The following is a 25,471-nucleotide window of genomic DNA, read 5'->3' on the forward strand; positions in this document are numbered from 1 at the left end:
TCTTAAAATGTAGCATAAACTCCAAGTGGGATCAGAAAAGGAGACTGTCAACAAAGATTAAGCCTGGGTGGGAGGAAGGAAGGGCCAGGAAGGCTGAACCCAGTATCACAAGAGACCCAAAAAGGCCTGTGGATAAGGCTCTCCAAGTCTTGGCTTGGTTTTCCTTCTATGTTGGTTTAATTCTCTGCTAGGTAGGAAATATGAGCGGAACATTCTATCCAAACCTCACAGAATGCATTCACACAGAAAAACAAGACAACTGGTTACCCCCCTAAAGAGAGAAAAAAAGTACTGAAGGCAAAAAACAAAACCCAAAAATGGCAGATGAAACTGTCCAGACTCTGTGCTTTGGACTGGAAGTCTAGAACTGCACGCATCAATGCAGGCAGTTCGGTGGGTGTCAGAAGCTTTGATTGGCTGCTCTGCCTCTTTTTTTTTAATTAACCAATGGGGGAAAACAGGTGACTTATACAAAGTCAGCATTTTTTATTCTTTTGAATATTTTCAAAATATTTTTCTAAATGTCTTGATGGGTTTTGTTTTCTTTAAAGGCAAAGAAGCCAATGTGTTGATGCAAAATCTGAACAAGCTGCAAACACCTGAAGAAAAATTGGATTTTTTATTCAAGAAGTATGCTGAATTGGTAAGATGAGCTCTTTGTGTCAAAGAGGTTCAGGCCCTGGTTGGAGCTGAGAAAAGGCCATTCATTTTTCGGGGACCTCATTAGAGACCATAGCTGGTTACCTCACACAAGCCAAAGCGAGAATCCATAAGAGCAGAATTTTTTTTAAAGGAAAAAGAAAGAGAAAAACTGAGGAAAAACAGCACAACCAAGAAAGAGGATAGCGCTGGAGTCTATTGAAGTCTAACCTTCAATTATATGTATAATTTGGGGAACAGAAGAGAGAATTAGAGATCATTGAAAATTGCAGATATTTTAAAGTTCTTTTTGGGTTTGTAAGAACACAGAAATATACTCGACCTAAAGGCAAACTTTCATTCAGTTCTTGTGCCTAGGTATTTTGAGGAGCCCCCTCAGGAAGGCAGAGGGATGAGTTTTTCCTACCCTCAGCTTGTGACCCCTTTTCATTTGAGCTTGAAAACTCTATTCATTCAGTCAGTCAGTCATTCAACCATTCATTTTTTCCTCTTTGATCTACATTCTTCTCCCCACCCCACTGTGGCAGTGTTTGATGTGGGTTGCTTTATGCCCAGTTCTAGGTCCTCCCCAGGCAGGGTCTCCCTGTGAATAAGGCCATTGGGAGGCAGGGAAGCCGCTCAGAGACATCAGAGAATCTGTGAAGGGCACTGCCTCCCCGCTAGTACTCTTCCAATGGGTCAGTTTGGAAAAAGAGGAGGGTTCAGTGAAATCAACCTCTCTGTGAGAAGAGTGCCATTTGAGGTCTGGGCACTACACCCCAGGGTGTGCGACCCTCCACAGGGATGTGACATTCTCTCACATGATGCTATCCAATGTGCTCCTCCTTCCCATCGGCTTCCTTTTTTTTGTTTTAAGATTTTATTTATTTGTCAGAGAGAGAGAGCACAAGCAGGGGAAGGGGCAGAGGGAGAAGCAGGCTACCCAAAGAGCAGGGAACCCAGGCAGGGCTCAATGCCAGAATGCTGGGATCATGACCTGAGTCAAAGGCAGACACTTAACAGACTGAGCCACCCAGGCATCCTCCTGGTTGCCTTTAAAAAAATATTTTCTTTATTTAAGAAAAAAGATATTTTCTTTCTTTAAAAAAATATTTTCACTCACTTATGTCTTTTGGACAAGCAGTGACAGAATGATACTACGTCCACAGAGCAAAACACTTCCTCCAAGCGGCAGGCTGAAGGCAGATCTACCTTGCAGCTAATGAAGTTTGGTTCAGAGCCTCTCACTAGCATGGGCCCCTCTGAGGCTCTGGATGCAATGCTCTTTTCTTAATTTTGAGGGTTGTTTCTGTGTGCTTTGTTTTTAAAAGAAAGCCTCCAAAACTGAATGAACTTCAGGCACACAAGCCCCTCATCTTAACCCTATTGATGGACTGGAGTTTGACAAGTGACTTGTTTTCTTTTTTTTTCTAACTCCCGTCCTGTGGTCATGTTCCTCCCTTTCTTCTGTCACCTTGCTTCATCTTCTTGGGCTAAACAGTCCTGCAATAAGCCCAGAGGGACTCCGAAACCCTGAGTCAGTGGCTGATTGTTTAACTATGCCAACAATTTTTAATTGTTTTTTAATCACGTAAACCCCATATCATGATGATATGAGAAAAGCTGCAGACACAAGCAAATATATCACTAATCCCATAACATAAATCACAAACTTTATCTGTCTTCATTCCCAGTTCTGCTATAGAAGAAGATATAATTTTTATAACAATTATTATTATAAGGTTGATACATGATTTGGTATCCAGCTTTGATGACTTATACGATGGACAATTTCCCATGCAGTTTAGAGTCTTTATAATTATATTTTGTAATAGTTGTGTCATTTTTTCATGGAGTGGCCATTATCTCCTTGTTCTCTGATTTGGGGACACTGGATTCCTTCAACTGTTTACTTTACCAAATACTGCTGCACTACACATCGTCATGCATTAGATCTGTTCCTTCTCCTTCGTTTTATGATCCATGATCCCAATCCAGAATTGGGATTACTGAATCAAACTGCATGAATGCCTTTTGGTTTTTCAGGTGTTTTTTAAATGGTCATAGTATTTTCCAAAAGAATGGCAAAAATTTATAAAGTGAGTATCAAGTGTTTCATTTTGTTTTTATCACAGCTTATTTAACATTAGCTGTTAACCATCCATGGGCAGTTTCAATGCCATAAAATAAGTTTGGTTTCAAAAATATTTTTCCCAAAAATAAGGCCCCCATTCTGGGTCCATCCTTGATCTCTTTGGTACTTTCCCATATCATTTTCCCTTTGCCCCTCTGATTTACCTCCTTTTACCAAAGCCATTCATATTTCTAGTGCCATGCTCCATACTTGACTAGACTGGGCAGCGTTCCAGCCATATGGGAAGCCATGGGAGGGGCTGCAGCCCTCAGCAGCACATCAGAGAAGCATCACTTGTCCCGTCTGCCTGAGATTCTCTTCCTGAGCCACAGCTGTTCACCCTAGGAACTTCCTCCACCTACTCACCTTCCCAGTCAGGTAGTCACTCGATGAAGGTTATCTTTCCAGAGAGCCTGCTCAACTCAAGCCTTACTTACTGTACATTGGCATTTATATCATGTCCTATAATAAACTTTAAAATCCAAAAGGTCATTCTAGAAAAAATGAATAGGAGAAAATTGGCCAAAACCCCATTAAATTTCCTTTTCAGAAAGGAAAAATTGTGAATAATTTCAATCTTTTACTTGGAGACAAAAACCTATTTCATTGCTCACTGATTTGGATATTAATATAAAATGTGTCTGACATGTAAGTGTTAACATAGAATAAATCATCAAATTCAAAGCTGTGAATCAAATTGCCACTCTAGCTCACTCACCCTTCCAGATTCTGAATCCTATAATATCACCTACTATTGTTTTCATTAACAAATAAGGATACATTTATTTAAAAAGATACCACATGACCTGCAAGAAGTACTTTTTCTGTGTCCTCAGTTTTAATGTAGTTACAACAAATCACTAATACTATTCTGATTTAATAATTGGCATTAATTTATTTTAACTTAATAATAAAAAAGGGAGAGCAAGAAAAATAGCAGATAAAAATCTAATATGCCTGTCACAATAGTATAGAAGCACTGTGATGTCTAATTGCATCATTAAATCACTAAGCCAGGAAGAAATCTGACTGAAGTTGACTTGGTTGCAATATGTTCACTTTCATTCATTAAGAAACCATATATGGGGGCACCTGGGTGGCTCAATGGATTAAAGTCTCTGCCTTCGGCTCGGGTCGTGATTCCAGGGTCCCGGGATCAAGTCCTACATGGGGCTCTCTGCTCAGCGGGGAGCCTGCTTCCGCCTCTCTCTCTCTCTCTGCCTCTCTGCTACTTGTGATCTCTAACTGTCATATAAATAAATAAAATCTTTAAAAAAAAACATATATGTATTCACAAGTCTGAAGTATTTGAATAAAATTAGCCACAGGCTTTAAAAAATTGTCAGAAAGTTAAGGGTTTTTATTTAGAGCATTCAAGAGAGACCTAGCTAAATGTCAAAGGTATATAATTTTGCAGTAAAACTAGAACATTACCTGGTTGATAAGCAAGTGAAGTCATCTCTTCCAACTTACGAAACCCACGCAGGGTATCCTCCTCCTGGTGCTCAGGTAAATCCATATGGGGCAGTGCTCCCCCACCAGGTACAGTAGTCAGTATCTGTCTGGAGATGTTATGAATGCTACAGTTGTAGGGGGTGATATTGGCATCCAGTAGGCTGGGGACAAGGATGTGGCTAAAGAGCCTGCAATGCCCAAGATAGCCCCCCACAACAAGAAATTACATGGCCCAAAGTCTAAATCAATAGTAAATTTCAGAATGTGTAACAATATGTAAATTTCAGAAAGAGATAATAGGTCATTCAAAATCTAAATATACTCTCTCTCTCTAAAAAAATTTTTTACCTCTGCCTTCGGCTCAGGTCATGATCCCAGGGTCTTGGGATCAAGCCCCACGTCAGGCTTTCTGCTCCACAGGGAGCCTGCTTCCTCCTCTCTCTCTCTGCCTGCCTCTCTGCCTACTTGTGATCTCTGTCTGTCAAATAAATAAATCAAATCTTTAAAAAAATAAAATAAAAATAAAATAAAATAAATTTAAAAATAAAAAAATTTTAATTAAAAATATTGAAAAACAAAAGAGGGGAGGCACCTGGGTGACTCAGTGGGTCAAGCATCCAACTCTTGATTTCTGCTCAGGTCATGATCTCAGGGAACTGTGCCTGGAGCTCTGTGCCCATAGGGAGTCTGCCTGAAATTCTCTCTCTCCCTCTTCCTCTGCCTGTTCCCCCACTTTTTCTCTTTAAAAAAAAGAAAGAAAGAAAGAAAGGGAGAAAAGAAAGGAAAAAAAAATCCAAATATAAGCACAAATATAACTGTGGTCCAAAATGAAAAAACTCATCCGTCCTGTTAACAGGAGGTTAGCACAAGAAGCATATAATAAAATACCAATGATTGTCCAATTGAATCTCAAGAAGGAAATCAATTTCAATCAATGTTTATAGCAATATGGGTTCAATTTTTCCTGATGCTATTCTCACTAATAAATAAAAATTGCCCATAAATGTGATGCTAGAATACCATGTATGAATATCCCCAGCTTACTCCAGCAATGATCACTGTGTGGCAGGAAGAAGGGAGAAAGATATAAGATGTGAACTGAAGAGAATGTGACAGTCTTGTTTGGCTAGTTCAAAAAGAACAAATACTTTTTGAAGACATGGAAACTGAGGCATACATGAGTGTTCATATCATGTGTGTCATCACTTGCATCAGGCTCTTGAGGGCACAAGGAACACCTGGGGTCCAAAAGCTCCAACAGTCTCTCAAGGCTTTTCCTCCCCTTGAGCCAATAAGGTCATAATCAGAACACCCTCCTGGATTAAGCATCATTCGGGCACTCAGGGAACTGAGTCCACCAAAGGAAAGGCTCTGGACGAAGAGCTGTCTTTGCAGACAGCCTCACTGACTATCCACCTGAGATCAACCTGCCTGGAGTGTGCTGTCTCGGGTGGATTGATTGATTGATCCCCAAACTCCCCACACTGGAACTATAATTCCATTCAACATTGCCAAATTCAGCAAACGAAAATACAGGACACAATTACATTTGCGTTTCAGATAAATAATTTTTTTTCACTAAAAGTGTCCAATGCAATACTTTTGATATGCTTTTACTAAAATTTAATTTCTTAATTATTTGAAATTCAAATGTAACTGGATGTCCCACATTTTATCTTGCAACTCTCTCCCAGAAGTATAGCACCCCAAGATGGAACATCCCATGGCACTCAGGCTTCATTTTCCATGTCAACCCTAATACTTTATGGTAGCTGCTGGAGGAGTGTGAGAAGAGACCCCAGCTAAGGTTGACAAAAGCACGCATGTCATGATGTGTTGGCCATAAGCATGGAGGGTGAAGGTAGGGTGGTCGGAGGACAGGGCATGTTAAGGATACTTGCCATTCATGCTGTTGAACTGTGCAGCTTCTACTTCTGAAGTTGGGGGAAAATTGCCGATGCTGGGTAGTTGAGAGGTATTTTTCTCTTCTCCCCCTGTTTCACAAACCACAGACTTCATCTTCCATTTTACCAGGAAGCTGTTTTGTGCTTTCCTATTAAAAAAAAAAATTGCTCTAAGTTTGTTTTGAGAAAGAATTGTGAGACCAAATATACACCAAGCAGACACACTGTGGACCACTGCACCAAGACAAGGCATTATCATGAATTCTGAGAGCCTACAGATTCCAAGATGTGCCCTTCCCTATTGACCAGTGGCACTAGAGAGACTCAAGAGAAAGGAAATGATTTCTGACACCAAAAAGAAAATCCGAGTAAGAAGGGATTGTTATAATGATAAGGGTAAAGCTATAAAAGATATGTTCGAAAAGCTGTATCTACAAGTATCGCAAAGTCCCATTTATGAGGTTTATTTGACTGCAGAGGGTTGACCATGATAACAACAAAAAAAAATGTTTCCAACAACCACAGAGTGGTCTTTAGGTATTTCCTCTTTTGCTGCTTTTCTGTCAACTCAAAAGCGATTCCTGCCATTTTCTTTCATGTTTGCACCCCTTGTGTCTAGCTGGACGAACACCGCACTGAGCAAAAGAAGTTAAAGCTCTTACAAAAGAAACAGGTACAAATCCAAAAGGAAAAGGACCAGTTACAAAGCGAGCACAGCAGAGCTGTCCTCGCAAGGAGCAAACTGGAGAGTCTATGCCGGGAGTTGCAGAGACACAACAAGACACTGAAGGTATGTATCACCACCGCTCTGAAAAACACACTTTTTGGCATGCTGCATAGGCACAGGCTTCTCCCACTCATGGAAAGAGCATGAGTTTCTGACCTACAATAAGTTATTTTAACTCCCCAAGGCTGTTTTCTCATCCTTAAAATGGGGATTATATTATATTACTGTGTGGCCAGGGAAAAATTAAATAAGGTCATATACATAGGGTTCTCTGTAGTATCTGACCCAGAGCAGGCTCCCAATAAAATGTGTGCCATCCCCCTTGCTTTTTTATTACTTCAAGTTTGTTTTATTATTTAAGACTCAGCTCTACTGTTTAAAATACAAATTTGTAAAAATACAACAGTTTTTGTATTATAATGAAATCTGCAAGACATGAGAAAAATGGACATAAAGCTAACTGACATTAAATAGCAAGATTGAGAGCCAAAAAGTCAAAAGTCAGCTGAAAAAGAAGCTACTTGGAAAACCACTGAAGCTCTTCAGACTTAATTATTCAATCTAAAGATAATGGACTGATCACTTCATTCAGTCTGCATGGATTTCATTAATTATAGCATAAGCCTGTAGCAGTGTGCCTAATTTGATTACATATAGACACTAGCTCCATTCAATGAAGCAAGAATCAGGGCTCTCCAAGATAATACTACAGGCATCCACAATCCCCTTTCCAGTTGAAGATCTTAAATGTTTTGACAAACAATAATTAATTAGACACCAACATTTCCATGAGATAGTTATTATTACATACATTTAGAAAGCGATCCTTTAAGAAGCAAGAGATTAAGATCACTGCTGTGTCTGCACAACAGGGTTGGGGAAAAAACTAGAAGAGAATCATGGCTCTTCATATTCCAGATTGGTTTCTGATATCTGGGAAATGGAAGGCCAGCCTGGTAAACTATAACCCTTAGATCACAAGTTGTAGGAGAAGGGCATCTGGCATCTATTCAGTCATTGCTCTGGGGACAGTCAGAAATACAGGTTAAATGGGGGCCTGGGAATGAGAGCATTATTCTGTACTTGAGATACATATTCAAGTAAATAGCACTGTGTGTTTACATAAGTAGTGTTATATTGTAAGGAGATAAAAATTAAATCAGATAAGAGTAGAAAGGTTATCAACAAGAATATTTGAAGAATGGGATGGGCTGCCTAGGTGGATCCATTGGTTAACTCTTGACTTTGACTCAGGTGGTGAGTTCAGGGTCATGCGATCCAGCCCCATGTTGGGCTACAGGCTGGGCGGGGAGCCTACTTAAGATTCTCTCTCTCCTGCTGCCCCTCCCCCTTCTAAAAGTAATTAAAAAATTACTTAATTAAAAAATGGGATCATGGGGCTTGGGCTCTTTGAGTAGCATTCAAAGACAGAATGATGGAAGTTAAGGAGACCCGGTACATATAGCCACACACCCTCACTAATGGCCTCCAGTTACTGGCAATGAAATTAAGTATCATTATTACACTAGAACATGTGCTAAATGCCTTACATATGTTGTTTTATTTGATCTTCACAACAACCTTGCAAGGGTTAATATTAATAGCTCCATCTTGTTGCTGAATAAACTGAGACTTGGCAATCTAAATCGGTTGTCCCAAGGTCATGCATATATTAAGTATCAAAATCAGGCTTCAGATTCAAAATATTTTCTGAGTTCCCTCCTCAGTTTTTCTTTGACCCATGGATTATTTAGAAGTGTTGCTTAATTTTTATGGCCCATGATATATGATCTATCAATGAACATACTATACACACTTGGAAAGAAGGTATGTTCTTCAAATGTCAGGTATAATTTTGCATAAGCAACAATTAGCCTTAGATTATTTAGGTTTTTACTGAATTTTTGTCCAGTTGTTCTATCAATTACTGAGGAAATCTCCTAATATAATTAAAAATCTCCTAGTATAATTGGGAAACTGTCTACTTCTCCTTTTAATTATGTAACTGTTTGCTTCATGTATTTTGAAGTATTAATTTGACATTTGTGATTGTTATGTCTCCTTGATAAATTGTTTAATCGCTGTGAAATGTCCTTCAGTAATGATCTTTTTCTTGATGTCTACATTAACTGATATCAGTAAAGCCCCTCCAGTTTTCTTACTCTTATTGTTTGCATGGTATATCTCCTTCCATCCTTATTTCCAAACCTCGCCTTTATATATAAAGTGAACCTCTTATAGACAGAATATAGTTAGATCTTGTTTATTTTCATTCTTATGATATCTGTTAGAGCACTAGTCCATTAACATACAGTGTAATTATTAGTGTGGTTAGATAGGCTTCTACTATTTTGTTATTTTTCACTATTTGCCCTCTCTGTTTTCTGGTCCTCTATTTTTTTCCCCATCTTCTTTTGGATTATTTGAATATTTTAAAAATTCCATACTAATTTATCTCTTGGATTTCAAGTTATACTTCTTTGTATTTTCAGTGGTTGGTCTGTGATTACTTAAATATTTGTAACTTTCCAGTCTAGCTAGAGCTAATAGTGTCTCACTTTATATAATGCATAGAAACACTGCAACCTAAATAGGTCCATTTACTGCCCCCCCTCAAACTATTATTGTTATGTGCATTACATTTGCATATGTTTATAAAGGGATCATGACCTAGGCACCCAGGCACCCCTGTTCGACCTTTTCCTATTGTCCCACAAGTCCTTCAGTCTCTTGTATGTTCTTCACCAATCTTCTTTCTTCTATCTTCAGATTAGATAATTTATATTGGTCTAGCATGACACTCACTGATTCTTTTCTCTGTCATCTCCATTCTCCTCTAAGTCCACCCAGTGATCTGAAAATTTCATATTTTGCTGCTTTAACTCCAAAATTTCCATTTGGTTCTTTCTTACAGATTTTTTTTTCCTCTCTTGAGATTTCCAATATTTTCATTCATTAAGATAGTATTTTCCTTTATAGTTACTAAGCATACTTATAATACCTGTTTTTAAATTCTCATTTGCTAATTCCACATCTGGGTCACTATGAAATAGGCTTCCTCTTATTATCTTTCCTTATAAGAATGGGACACATTTTCTTAACTCTTCATACATCTAGTCATTGTAGACTGTATCCTGGATGTTGCAGCTGTTGTGTTGTGGAGCAACTATACTACAACTATACCATTATACTCCCTGAAAATGTTGTTGTCATTCTTTTTAAGCAGGCATTTAACTTGATTAGAGTCAAATTACAAATTCCCTCTCTTGGGCAGCAGCTCAAACTCAGTTCATTTCTTTTTTCTCATTAGGCTGCTTTGAGTCTACCCTGCACATGTGTGTTTCAGGGTCAGCCAAAGATTTGAGCAGAATTTATTCACAGAATTTAGGGTTCTTTTTCTTTTTCTCTCTCTCTCTCACTCTCTTTTTTGGAACTCTCCCATCATCTTCCAGGAGCTATAGCTGCCCAGAGTGCTTCATTCTTCACATCGGAAAAATGGTAGGTAGGTTTTCTATGAGAGTTTTACCCATCCCATGCAGATGCTAATTTCAGTCTGCATTCAAGCTACAAGCTAGAAAAAGAGAGAGAGAGAGAAACTTAGAGTATACCATTCCCTATTTATAGGTGTTAGCTTCCCTCTAGCTTTTGCCTGACTCTATCTCCAGTTCTCCAGTGTTTTTAAATAGTTATTTCTTGCATTTTGTCCACACCTTATACTTATTATGCATAGAAGTGTCAAAGCAGTATGAACTTCCTTGGCCATACTAGTAAAACAACCTAAGTATATCTGCATCTAAAATCCATGTGTTAGGAACTCGGGAAGATATAGAAAAAGAATGCATGCCAAAATTTTACACACACACACACACACACACACACACAAATAGCAACTATTACTATTCTTTATTAAAACTGATTCTTCAGTAAGTAAAAAAAAAAAAAAACCCCACAAAAGCTCATAATTTAGGATCATGTAAAAAGAGACAGATGAAAGTCTGAGACATGGGTTTATTTCAATAAAATACTCATATATTTGAAGCAATAAATGTGAACTTCGAACTACTGAAAAAGAACTGGCTAGTTAGAGATAGGTAAGTGTTTTGGGGAATATGATTTTAGTAAATAAGTAGGATTTGTTATCAGAGTATCATAGAATTTTAACATGGAAAGGACTATAAGACTCACCTAGTCCATGTTACTCGTGCCTGTATGTAAATTAATAATTTACTGATTCACTGAATAAGCACTCACTGGATATCTATGAATGGTGTGCCAGGCACAGCACCAGTTCTAAGATGCACAGTGCTACTTGCACAGTCTGTTTTCTTAGTAATTTCATATTTTGCCCTTCAATCTTATTTGCATTATTAATTTCCGTTTTGAATAATGTACTGGATAAGGAAATTTTTTTCTCTGACATCATCCAAATGATTACAAATTCTTTCCCAAAAGAGTCAAATTTTATAAGATTTCTCTAGTTTTTTTCTCCCAGTGAGAAACGGTGTACTGTGAAATGCAAAATGCTGCTTTGTGAGCCAGGATTCAGCACTATAATGGTTTGGCCTGTGTTTAAACCATCTTAACACCCACACCTTCTTTCTGTAGCCAGTTGCCAGTGACAAGCTCAAACTTGCAGATTATCCTGGGGTGTTTCTTTCATTTACTCATTCATTCATGGATGCAATAGTTATAAACGCAAACAGCATGCAGATCATGGTCTATAGTTCTACAGCTAGGAACCTATTGACTTCTTCTTCTTCTTCTTCTCCTTTTTTTTCCTGCATTTTTTTAAAAATTTCTTTTCAGCGTAAAAGTATTCATTGTTTTTGTACCACACCCAGTGCTCCATGCAATTTGTGCCCTCCTTAATACTCACCACCTGGTTCTCCCAACCTCCCACCTCCTGCCCCTTCAAAACCCTCAGGTTGTTTTTGAGAGTCCATAGTCTCTCATGGTTCACCTCCCCTTCCAATTTCCCTCAACTCCCTTCTCCTCTCCATGTCCCCATGTCCTCCATGTTATTTCTTTGCTCCACAAATAAATGAAACCATATGATAATTGACTCTCTCTGCTTGACTTATTTCACTCAGCATAATCTCTTCCAGTCCCGTCCATGTTGCTACAAAAGTTGGGTATTCATCCTTTCTGATGGAGGCATAATACTCCATAGTGTATATGGACCACATCTTCCTTATCCATTCGTCCGTTGAAGGGCATCTTGGTTCTTCCCACAGTTTGGCAACCATGGCCATTGCTGCTATAAACATTGGGGTACAGATGGCCCTTCTTTTCACTACATCTGTATCTTTGGGGTAAATACCCAGTAGTACAATTGCAGGGTCATAAGGAAGCTCTATTTTTAATTTCCTGAGGAATCTCCACACTGTTTTCCAAAGTGGCTGCACCAACTTGTATTCCCACCAATAGTTAAGAGGGCTCCCCTTTCTCCACATCCTCTCCAACACATGTTGTTTCCTGTCTTGCTAATTTTGGCCATTCTAACTGGTGTAAGGTGGTATCTCAATGTGGTTTTAATTTGAATCTCCCTAATGGCTAGTGATGATAAACATTTTTTCATGTGTCTGATAGCCATTTGTATGTCTTCATACAAATGAAGTGTCTGTTCATATCTTCTGTGCATTTTTTATATGATTATCTGTTTTGTGTGTGTTGAGTTTGAGAAGTTCTTTTTTTTTTCTTTGATATTGGTATTTTTTTTCAATTTTTTATTTTTTATAAACATATATTTTTATCCCCAGGGGTACAGGTCTGTGAATCGCCAGGTTTACACACTTCACAGCACTCACCAAAGTACATACCCTCCCCAATGTCCATAACCCTTCCCCCCTTCTCCCAACCCCCCTCCCCCCAGCAACCCTCAGTTTGTTTTGTGAGATTAAGAGTCACATATGGTTTGTCTCCCTCCCAATCCCCTCTTGTTTCATTGATTCTTCTCCTACCCCCTTAAGCCCCCATGTTGCATCACCACTTCCTCATATCAGGGAGGTCATATGATAGTTGTCTTTCTCCGCTTGACTTATTTCGCTAAGCATGATACGCTCTAGTTCCATCCACATTGTCGCAAATGGCAAGATTTCATTTCTTTTGATGGCTGCATAGTATTCCATTGTGTATATATACCACATCTTCTTTATCCATTCATCTGTTGATGGACATCTACGTTCTTTCCATAGTTTGGCTATTGTGGACATTGCTGCCATAAACATTCGGGTGCACGTGCCCCTTCGGATCACTATGTTTGTATCTTTAGGGTAAATACCCAGTAGTGCAATTGCTGGGTCATAGGGCAGTTCTATTTTCAACATTTTGAGAAACCTCCATGCTGTTTTCCAGAGTGGTTGCACCAGCTTGCATTCCCACCAACAGTGTAGGAGGGTTCCCCTTTCTCCTCATCCTCGCCAGCATCTGTCATTTCCTGACTTGTTAATTTTAGCCATTCTGACTGGTGTGACATGATATCTCATTGTGGTTTTGATTTGTATTTCCCTGATGCCGAGTGATATGGAGCTCTTTTTCATGTGTCTGTTGGCCATCTGGATGTCTTCTTTGCAGAAATGTCTGTTCATGTCCTCTGCCCATTTCTTGATTGGATTATTTGTTCTTTGGGTGTTGAGTTTGCTAAGTTCTTTATAGATTTTGGACACTAGTCCCTTATCTGATATGTCGTTTGCAAATATCTTCTCCCATTCTGTCAGTTGTCTTTTGGTTTTGTTCACTGTTTCCTTTGCAGTGCAAAAGCTTTTGATCTTGATAAAATCCCAATAGTTCATTTTTACCCTTGCTTCCCTTCCCTTTGGCGATGTTCCTAGGAAGATGTTGCTGTGGTTGAGGTCGAAGAGGTTGCTGCCTGTGTTCTCCTCAAGGATTTTGATGGATTCCTTTTTCACATTGAGGTCCTTCATCCATTTTGAGTCTATTTTCGTGTTTGGTGTAAGGAAATGGTCCAATTTCATTTTTCTGCATGTGGCTGTCCAATTTTCCCAACACCATTTATTGAAGTGGCTGTCTTTTTTCCATTGGACATTCTTTCCTGCTTTGTCGAAGATTAGTTGACCATAGAGTTGAGGGTCTATTTCTGGGCTCTCTATTCTGTTCCATTGATCTATGTGTCTGTTTTTGTGCCAGTACCATGCTGTCTTGATGATGACAGCTTTGTAATAGAGCTTGAAGTCCGGAATTGTGATGCCACCAACTTTGGCTTTCTTTTTCAATATTCCTTTGGCTATTCGAGGTCTTTTCTGGTTCCATATAAATTTTAGGATTATTCATTCCATTTCTTTGAAAAAGATGGATGGTACTTTGATAGGAATTGCATTAAATGCGTAGATTGCTTTAGGTAGCATAGACATTTTCACAATATTTATTCTTCCATGGAACGTTTTTCCATTTCTTTGTGTCTTCCTCAATTTCTTTCATGAGTACTTTATAGTTTTCTGAGTATAGATTCTGTGCCTCTTTGGTTAGGTTTATTCCTAGGTATCTTATGGTTTTGGGTGCAATTGTAAATGGGATTGACTCCTTAATTTCTCTTTCTTCTGTCTTGCTGTTGGTGTAGAGAAATGCAACTGATTTCTGTGCATTGATTTTATATCCTGACACTTTACTGAATTCCTGTACAAGTTCTAGCAGTTTTGGAGTGGAGTCTTTTGGGATTTCCACATATAGTATCATATCATCTGCGAAGAGTGATAGTTTGACTTCTTCTTTAGTGATTTAGATGCCTTTAATTTCTTTTTGTTGTCTGATTGCTGAGGCTAGGACTTCTAGTACTATGTTGAATAGCAGTGGTGATAATGGACATCCCTGCTGTGTTCCTGACCTTAGCGGAAAAGCTTTCAGTTTTTCTTCATTGAGAATGGTATTTGCGGTGGGTTTTTCATAAATGGCTTTGATAATATTAAAGTATGTGCCCTTGATCCCTACACTTTGAAGAGTTTTGATCAGGAAGGGATGCTGTACTTTGTCAAATGCTTTTTCAGCATCTATTGAGAGTATCATATGGTTCTTGTTCTTTCTTTGATTGATGTGTTGTATCACATTGATTGATTTGCGGATGTTGAAACAACCTTGCAGCCCTGTAATAAATCCCACTTGGTCGTGGTGAATAATCCTTTTAATGTACTGTTGAATCCTATTGGCTAGTGTTTTGGTGAGAATTTTCGCATCTGTGTTCATCAAGGATATTGGTCTATAGCTCTCTTTTTTGATGCGATCCTTGTCTGGTTTTGGGATCAAGGTGATGCTGGCCTCATAAAATGAGTTTGGAAGTTTTCCTTCCATTTCTATTTTTTGGAACAGTTTCAGGAGAATAGGAATTAGTTCTTCTTTAAATGTTTGGTAGAATTCTCCCAGGAAGCCATCTGGTCCTGGGCTTTTGTTTGTTTGGAGATTTTTAATGACTGTTTCAATCTCCTTACTGGTTATGGGTCTGTTCAGGCTTTCTATTTCTTCCTGGTTCAGTTGTGGTAGTTTATATGTTTCTAGGAATGCATCCATTTCTTCCAAGTTGTCAAATTTGTTGGCGTAGAGTAGCTCAAAGTATGTTCTTATAATTGTCTGTATTTCTTTGGTGTTAGTTGTGATCTCACCTCTTTCATTCATGATTTTATTTATTTGGGTCCTTTCTCTTTTCTTTTTGATAAGTCTGGCCAGGGGTTTATCAATTTTATGAATTCTTTCAAAAAACCAGCTCCTAGTTTCATTGATTTGTTCTATTGTTTTTTTGGTTTCTATTTCATTGATTTCTGCTCTGATCTTTATTTCTCTTCTCTGCTGGGTTTGGGGTTTCTTTCTTGTTCTTTCTCCAGTTCCTTTAGGTGTAGTGTTAGGTTGTGTACTTGAGACCTTTCTTATTTCTTGAGAAAGGCTTGTATTGCTATATATTTTCCTCTCAGGACTGCCTTTGTTGTGTCCCACAGATTTTGAACAGTTGTGTTTTCATTATCATTTGTTTCCATGAATTTTTTCAATTCTTCTTTAATTTCCTGGTTGACCCATTCATTCTTTAGAAGGATGCTGTTTAGTCTCCATGTATTTTGGTTCTTTCCAAACTTCCTCTTGTGGTTGAGTTCTAGCTTCAGAGCATTGTGGTCTGAAAATATGCAGGGAATGGTCCCAATCTTTTGATACCGGTTGAGTCCTGATTTGGGACCGAGGATGTGATCTATTCTGGACAATGTTCCTTGTGCACTAGAGAAGAATGTGTATTCTGTTGCTTTGGGATGAAATGTTCTGAATATATCTGTGATGCCCATCTGGTCCAGTGTGTCATTTAAGGCCTTTGTTTCCTTGTTGATCTTTTGCTTGGATGATCTGTCCATTTCAGTGAGGGGAGTGTTAAAGTCCCCTACTATTATTGTATTATTGTTGATGTGTTTCTTTGATTTTGTTATTAATTGGTTTATATAGTAGGCTGCTCCCATGTTGGGGGCATAGATATTTAAAATTGTTAGATCTTCTTGTTGGACAGACCCTTTGAGTATGATATAGTGTCCTTCCTCATCTCTTATTATAGTCTTTGGCTTAAAATCTAATTGATCTGATATAAGGATTACCACTCCTGCTTTCTTCTGATGTCGATTAGTATGGCAAATTCTTTTCCACCCCCTCACTTTCAATCTGGAGGTGTCTTTGGGCTTAAAATGAGTTTCTTGTAGGCAACATATAGATGGGTTTGGTTTTTTACCCATTCTGATACCCTGGGTCTTTTGATTGGGGCATTTAGCCCATTAACATTCAGGGTAACTATTAAGAGATATGAATTTAGTGCCATTGTATTGCCTGTAAGGTGACTGTTACTGTATATTGTCTCTGTTCCTTACTGATCTACCACTTGTAGGCTCTCTCTTTGCTTAGAGGACCCTTTTCAATATTTCCTGTAGAGCTGGTTTGGTGTTTGCAAATTCTTTCAGTTTTTGTTTGTCCTGGAAGCTTTTAATCTCTCCTTCTATTTTCAATGATAGCCTAGCTGGATACAGTATTCTTGGCTGCATGTTTTTCTCGTTTAGTGCTCTGAATATATCATGCCAGCTCTTTCTGGCCTGCCAGGTCTCTGTGGATAAGTCTGCTGCCAATCTAATATTTTTACCATTGTATGTTACAGACTTCTTTTCCTGGGTTGCTTTCAGGATTTTCTCTTTGTCACTATGACTTGTAAATTTTACTATTAGTTGATGGGGTGTGGGCCTATTCTTACTGATTTTGAGGGGCATTCTCTGAACCTCCTGAATTTTGATGCTTGTTCCCTTTGCCATATTGGGGAAATTCTCCCCAATAATTCTCTCCAGTATACCTTCTGCTCCCCTCTCTCTTTCTTCTTCTTCTGGAATCCCAATTATTCTAATGTTGTTTCATCTTATGGTATCACTTATCTCTCGAATTCTCCCCTCGTGGTCCAGTAGCTGTTTGTCCCTCTTTTGCTCAGCTTCTTTATTCTCTGTCATTTGGTCTTCTATATCGCTAATTCTTTCTTCTGCCTCATTTATCCTAGTAGTGAGAGCCTCCATTTTTTATTGCACCTCACTAATAGCTTTTTTGATTTCAACTTGGTTAGATTTTAGTTCTTTTATTTCTCCAGAAAGGGCTTTTATATCTCCCGAGAGGGTTTCTCTAATATCTTCCATGCCTTTTTCGAGCCCGGCTAGAACCTTGAGAATTGTCATTCTGAAATCTAGATCTGACATATTACCAATGTCTGTATTGATTAGGTCCCTAGCCTTCGGTAGTGCCTCTTGTTCTTTTTTTTTTTTTTTTTTTTGTGGTGAATTTTTCCACCTTGTCATTTTGTCCAGATAAGAGTATATGAAGGAGCAAGTAAAATACTAAAAGGGTGGCAACAACTCCAGGAAAATATGCTTTAACCAAATCAGAAGAGATCCCAAATCGTGAGGGGGGGAGAAAGGGGATAAAAAGAGGTTCAGAAAGAAAGAAAGAAGAAAGAAGAAAAGAAAAGAAAAGAATTAAGAAAAGAAAATGAATAAAGAAAAGTATAAAAAAGAAAAAATATATATGTATATACATATATATATTAGATAAACTAGTTAAACGTTAAAAAAGAAAAGGATAAAAGTTAAAAAAATTTTAGCAGAAGAAGAGAAAAAAAATGAATAAGAAAAAAAAATTAAATTAACTGCAAGACTAAAGAATCATAGGGAGAAAGCCATGAGTTCCGTGCTTTGCTTTCTCTTCCTCTGGAATTCTGCTGCTCTCCTTGGTATTGAAACTGCACTCCTTGGTAGGTGAACTTGGTCTTGGCTGTATTTCTTGTTGATCTTCTGGGGGAGGGGCCTATTGTAGTGATTCTCAAGTGTCTTTGCCCCAGGCAGAACTGCATAGCCCTACCAGGGGCCAGGCTGAGTGATCCGCTAGGATTTGCTTTCGGGAACTTTTGTTCCCTGAGCGCTTTCCGTAGAGTTCCGGAGGACGGGAATACAAATGGTGGCCTCCTGGTCTCCGGCCCAGAGGAGCCGGGAGCCCGGGGCCCCACTCCTCAGTGCGCCATCAGAGAACAGTGCCCAGTAACTCCCGTCTGCCTGACCTCCGGCCGTGCTCCAAGCTCACCAAGCCTGCGACCAGTTCAAGGTAACCCTGAGCTGTGAGCTCACTGTCGGCTCTGTCTCTGTAGCCGGCTTCCCCGTTCTAATACCTGTAAGCTCTGCGACACTCAGACACCCCCATCCTTCTGTGACCCTGCGCGACCCGAGGCCACGCTGACCCCGCGTGGGCTTCACCCCGGTTTAGCCTCTGGAGCGATGTCCCTCAGCGGAACAGACTTTTAAAAGTCCTGATTTTGTGCTCCGTTGCTCCACCGCTTGCCGGAAGCCGGCCCCTCCCCCCCCCGGGGTCTATCTTCCTGTCGCTTTGGATTCACTTCTCCACCAGTCCTACCTTTCAGAAAGTGGTTGATTTTGTTTCTAGAATTGCTGTTATTCTCTTCAATCTGCCAATGGAGTTGTAGGTGTTTGCACTCTAGATAAGCTATCTAGCTGATCTCCTGCTATCTGAAGTAGTCTCAGCCTGCTACTTCTCCACCATCTTGACTCCTCCCCCAAGAAGTTCTTTATAGATCCTGGATATCAACCTTTTGTCTGTACTGTCATTTGCAAATATCTTCTCCCATTCCATGGGTTGCCTCTTTGTTTTGTTGACTGTTTCCTTTGCTGTGCAGAATTTTTTGATCTTGATGAAGTCCCAAAAGTTCATTTTTGCTTTTTTTTCCTTTGCCTTTGGAGACATATCTTGAAAGAAGTTGCTGTGGCTGATATCAAAGAGGTTACTGCCTATGTTCTCCTCTAAGATTCTGATGGATTCCTGTCTCACATTGAGGTCTTTTATCCATTTCAAGTTTATCTTTGTGTACGGTATAAGAGAATGGTCGAGTTTCATTCTTCTATATATAACTGTCCAATTTTCCCAGCACCATTTATTGAAGAGACTGCCTTTTTCCACTGTGTATTTTTTCCCTGCTTTTTCAAAGATTATTTGACTATAGAGTTGAAGGTCCATATCTGGGCTCTCTCCTCTGTTCCACTGGTCTATGTGTCTGTTTTTATGCCAGTACCATGCTGTCTTGGTGATCACAGCTTTGTAGTAAAGCTTGAAATCAGGTAACGTGATGCTGCCAGTTTTATTTTTGTTTTTCAACATTTCCTTAGCAATTAGGGGTCTCTTCTGATTCCAAACAAGTTTTAGGATTATTTGCTCCAGCTCTTTGAAAAATAGCGGTGGAATTTTGATCGGAATGGCATTAAAAGTATAGATTGCTCTAGGCAGTATAGACATTTTAACAATGTTTATTCTTCTGATCCAAGAACATGGAATGGTCTTCCATCTTTGTGTCTTCTTCAATTTCTTTCATGACTGTTCTGTAGTTCCTCGAGTACAGATCCTTTACCTCTTTGGTTGGGTTTATTCCCAGGTATCTTATGGTTCTTGGTACTATAGTAAATGGAATCAATTCTCTAATTTACCTTTCTGTATTTTCATTGTTAGTGTATAAAAAAGCCACTGATTTCTGTACATTGACTTTGGAAAACTATAAACTCCCAAAATTGAACCAGGAAGAAATTGACAACCTGAATAGACTGATATCTAGTAACGAGATTGAAGCAGTGATCAAAAACCTCCCAAAAAACAAGAGCCCAGGACCTGACAGATTCCCTGGGGAATTCTACCAAACTTTCAAAGAAGAAATAACACCTATTCTTCTGAAGCTGTTTCAAAAAATTGAAGCAGAAGGAAAACTTCCAGACTCTTTTTATGAAGCCAGCATTACCCTGAGCCCCAAAGCAGGCAAAGACCACACCAAAAAGGAGAATTTCAGACCAATATCACTGATGAATATGGATGCTAAGATTCTCAACAAGATCCTAGCAAACAGGATCCAACAGCACATTAAAAAGATTATCCACCATGACCAGGTGGGATTCATCCTTGGGTTGCAAGGATGGTTCAACATTTACAAATCAATCAATGTGATAGAACAAATCAATAAGAGAAGAGAAAAGAACCACATGGTCCTCTCAATTGATGCAGAAAAAGCATTTGACAAAATCCAGCATCCGTTCCTGATTAAAACATTTCAAAGTATAGGGATAGAGGGAACATTCCTGAACTTCACAAAATCTATCTTTGAAAGACCCACAGTAAATATCATCATCAATGGGAAAAAGCTTGCAGCCTTCCTGCTGAGCTCAGGGACATGACAAGGATGCCCACCCTCACCTCTGTTGTTCAACATAGTATTAGAAGTCCTAGCAACAGCAATCAGACAACAAAGAGAAATAAAAGGTATCCAAATTGGCAATGAAGAAGTCAACCTCTCTCTCTTCACAGATGACATGATTCTTTATATGGAAAATCCAAAAGACTCCACCCCCAAACTACTAGAACCCATACAGCAATTCAGAAACCTGTTGACTTCTAAGCTAAGCTAAAGCAGTAAGGAGACAATCACTATATATAATATATATTATATATATATATTATATATATTATATATATTTGGTAAGAGTCATCGAAAAAAAAAAAATATATATATATATATATATTTTTTTTTTTTCGATGACTCTTACCAAATGGCTATAATCATGCTTGGTGAAATATATATAGTGAGTATTGGCATACAAAGATCACAGAAATAACATCTCAGTTAATATCTTCAGATTATAAAGTGCGGGTATTTCCTATAATATTCCTAAGAAATGTTTTTGTGACTTAATTATGATTCAGATATCAGGAGATTTATTGGAGTAGAGAATATGTTAATAGTGTAGAGGAAAGAGGATACCTAATGGTAAGTTAATGTATTTTCAGAGCATAATTCTTAGCATCAGTTTTTATTTTGATCACATTATTCTACTATCATAATACGGATTTGCACAATTACTTCTATTTAAATCATTTATTTCTTTTTAAAAATCCTGTTACATAATTTGATCACAGAAGGCAACTAAATGCAGTATAATTTTCCTTGCCAACCATGAAGCAAGCTTTCATAATAACAATTAGTCAGAACTGAAAGGCTTCCTAAAATGCCTATATCATTTTTCAGCAGTGTCTCTATCTTTGGTATGATATAGCAAGATTAAACCCTTTGATTCTAAAAGAATGAGAGGAATCATCACAAAGCAAATAATTCTCAATATAGATATGGGGGAAATTTGGGCACATTGTTGGTAGTTAGCAATGAAGGGAGGGTTTTGATTTAGGAGAAAAGAGAACAGAAATGATATAAAAGTTAATTTCCAATTCTTGAAGAGAGGGAAATTAGATGTTTCATTTGAGAGTTAAAGAAAATTTGGAACTTAAAATTGCTTTCAAATTCAAAATCTATATTGAACATTTCAATTACCCTATGTGACACATGCCCTGATCATTCTTTCAGAAATAAAATATCCAGCAAATTTTCTAAGATTTCTTTTTACATTTCTGAATTGCTAAAATTGATCTATAGCTATTTAGCTAAACTTGTTTTCTTTTCAAGCTTGCTGATGAAGGTTTTTCTTACTAAGAAAAAGTTTAATATTGTGATCACTTGTATTTACAAAACTTGGATAATACAATTATGTGTTTAACATGCCATAGTTTTTGTTTTTTTTTTTAATAAAGGAATATAAGATCTATTATTCTTCTTTCTATACCAAACCAAGGTAACATAGGATCTGTCTCAACAATCAGTAAAGCTGAATGGCCTTTTTTCCAGGCCACAGCCAAGAGATCAAAACCCACCTACTGCATGTTTGATAGAAATTGGTACAGTATAGGCACTCAGCACTCAATGGGAGACCCGTCATCTTTAAAACAAGCCTATTCATCACTAACTATCAAGTTCAAGACCCTCATTGCACCTTCTCTGGGCAACTGTGTATTTACAACTGAAACTTATCCTCATATATTTATTTTGGTCCTGAACAAGTTTAGCTCCAGAGAACAGAAAAAATGTCCTGCTTAATGCTCCACACTGATCTCCTTTCACTTACCTAACCCTGAGTTCTATAAACCTGGATGCACATAAACCAGCATAACAAGAAACTTTGCTTTTTATCCACAGGAGGAAACACTTCAGCGGGCACGAGAGGAAGAAGAGAAAAGGAAGGAGATCACAAGTCATTTCCAGACCACTCTGACGGATATCCAGGCCCAGATTGAACAGCAGAGTGAGAGAAATATGAAGCTGTGTCAGGAGAACACAGAGCTTGCAGAGAAACTGAAAAGCATCATTGATCAGTATGAGCTCAGAGAGGAGGTGAGAACCACATCAAACAACTTAGGGGCACTATATATAGATCCAGATCTGGGCTGTAAAGGTGGGGGACTTGGTAATAAGAAAGCTATGGCCAGCCCTCTCAATTGGTTAATGTTTAGGATTAGATTTCTTTTACTAGCCAAAATAAAAACAGGTGGTATTACAAAATACCTGGCTGAAAGCCATATGGGATTTCTCTAAAACTGGAATCACTGCAAAGCAAAGGCAATAAATAGGAAGTAGTAGGTCATGAGCACAGTTACCTTTGAAAATAGTATTTCTCAGCTTTTTAAAAACACTTTCTATAGAGCCAGGAAATATCTCACAGACTTCTTCTTAACAATCATCATGTCATCTAAATGTCATCTACACAGTCTGTGTTCTATATGTCCCACAAACCAATAGTAGTATTAATAATATAGTAATTATAATATTAATAGTATTACTTATTCAGCACTGAGTTTGTGCTAGGAAAGCTGCTGAGTACTATACTTTACATATAATATGTCATTTCATTGTTTCAACAATCTTATGCATTAGATAATACCATATCCACATTATATGGGTGGGAAGCAGAGGTTGAGATTAAATCACTTACCTATAGTCACAAAAGCCAAAAGAGTTTTGTTTTCAGTATTTTACATTAGGGAGACTATGAGGATATTTTGCTATTCCAAAATTGTATCTTAATATTTAATATATTTTTAAGACTCCAGAAGCCTTCTCAGGGTTTTTATATATCATATTATTTACCCTATCCCACCCAAATTTTAAGTCTGCCTTAAATGTCACAGAACATAATCAGAGTGGCTCTGCTGACAACATGCTAAGATTTTATCAAAAGAAAAACTGAGCCAATAGCACACGGAAACAATAGGTAAACCAAGAAATCCTTCACAGTAAGTCAAAATGCCATGCTACCATTTTACCTTGTCACCAAGATCAATCCTACTCCAGAGTGGAGGTTCAGGCAAAAGCAAAAGGGAAGAAGCTTAAAAAAAAAAAAAAAAAAAAAAAATTTCCGTACTCTTCAGAGAGATTCCCAGATAAGAATGGCCTGGTAGACCAGTTGTACATTCTTGAAATTGGTTCTAGATAAGCCCCAAGGCTAGAATTCCATAGGTCCTCTTGTCAGTGGGACCTCCTAATGACCAAGAAATTTACACTGAAGTAGAATTTGAAGCTTCTCTTCACTAAGCTAGGCGAGAGGTCAAAAGATGCAGAGGAGGTAGGAGCACATTTGCATATCAATTCATCCATGACCCTTGGCCTTCATCTTGCTCACCAGAGCAACAGAGTTGAAGTGGGGAGGGGCTCCCTCTCAGTCCCAGACCCTGGGCCACAGACTGGTCCTCCAAAGCTGCCTTACAACCCTTGAGACAAGAATGTGGAAGAGAATTCACTATGATAAATTATATGAATATGATTAAAACCAGTTTCAGAAATTGCCAAAATACTGAGTGATGGTGCTGTAGCTCTTGCAATATATATCAGTCTGCCCTCTAGCATAATAAGCAGCATCATACTTAGTAGTTGCTACATTTAGACAAAGTTGGGAGCTTCTGGAGCTAACATTACTGAACTCTGCACCTCAACCTTTTGTAGAGCTACTACTTTGCATAGAGCTAAATGCAGGGGGTTTTACTAATTTACGATTTTATACAAAGCCATAAGTGATGCCAGTGCATTTATTCACCCTACCTCCCTTTTCTTTAAATCTCAAAACCTATAAAACATGTGTGTTGATATTACTTTTTTAACTTACATTTCTCAGCACCAATAATAAGTGAAGCTTGATATGTGCCATTTCTTTTCTCTTAGCATCTGGACAAAATATTTAAACACAGAGAACTGCAGCAGAAGCTGGTGGATGCGAAACTGGAACAGGCCCAAGAAATGATGAAGGAAGCCGAGGAGCGACACAAACGCGAGAAGGAATATGTACTTATCAGTGAGCTTGTCTGGTGTACTTGGGGGTCAGAGAACCTCTGAGAAAGTTGTTTTTGACCACAATCACAGAGCACTAGACTGATGGAGGGAGCTGAGTTTCTCTAGAGAACTACATTGGCCAGCCCACAGTAGGCATGGTACCTACATGGTTTTTGACATAAAATCATCATGCATCCATTCAACAAGCCTTTTTTAAGCACCTGTCTTATACTAAGCATCATCTAGGTGCTGGGGGATAGCAGTGAGCAAGACCAAGAAGGCCATATCCCAGCACGGAGACTAGAATCTAACTGAGACAGGACAGGCAATAAGCAAGCAAAAATGAAGGAAAATTTCAGATAATAATTGGTGCTATTAGGGAAATGGGGAACTGAAAGGGGGCAGAAGGAGGGAGCTACTCTAGATAGGGTGACCAGTGGCCAAGTTGTATAGCTTTTTAAACTTGAAAAGTAGTTTGGATTTTACCCTAAACATACTGAGAAAGTCTAGGTAGTTTTAGCTAAGGAAATGACATGATCTGCCTTGCATCTGTTAACAGATGACCTTAGCTTCTGGGCGGAAAATGAATTGAAGAGGGACAAGGAGTCTACTCCAGCAATACGGAAGAAGCCTGATGGCGGCTTGGGTTGGGGACATGGCAACGTCCAGTTGGGGAGCTGGGCATGCATAGAAGTTTTCAGTGCAAAACCAACAGTCACTGCTCTGAACTAAAGATGGTGACAGTGAGGAAAGGGAACAGTCAGGGATGGCTTCTGAGGTTGGGGTTTAAGAAACTAAGTGGTGGCTTTTAATGACATCTCACTAATTCCAAACATTCTGAAAACAGCTGTAGGGCCATTCTGCTGATGCAAGAACTGAGAGTTATAGAAGATATGTGACTTGTTTAAGGTCACACA

The 25,471-nt window shown here is 38.6% G+C and overlaps 1 protein-coding gene across 1 annotated transcript in view; it reads left to right on the forward strand.

Annotated features, from left to right (window-relative positions):
• Nucleotides 1-25,471, forward strand: part of TXLNB (taxilin beta) — a 64,556-nt gene that overhangs the window by 10,464 nt on the left and 28,621 nt on the right. Inside the window, exons 3-6 of the mRNA XM_032339363.1 lie at nucleotides 552-643; nucleotides 6,752-6,922; nucleotides 22,431-22,625; nucleotides 24,447-24,566. Of these exons, the coding sequence (XP_032195254.1) occupies nucleotides 552-643; nucleotides 6,752-6,922; nucleotides 22,431-22,625; nucleotides 24,447-24,566 (578 nt within the window). The remainder of the gene's footprint in view (nucleotides 1-551; nucleotides 644-6,751; nucleotides 6,923-22,430; nucleotides 22,626-24,446; nucleotides 24,567-25,471) is intronic.

Source organism: Mustela erminea, chromosome 4 (assembly GCF_009829155.1).
Source record: "Mustela erminea isolate mMusErm1 chromosome 4, mMusErm1.Pri, whole genome shotgun sequence".
NCBI lineage: Eukaryota > Metazoa > Chordata > Mammalia > Carnivora > Mustelidae > Mustela > Mustela erminea.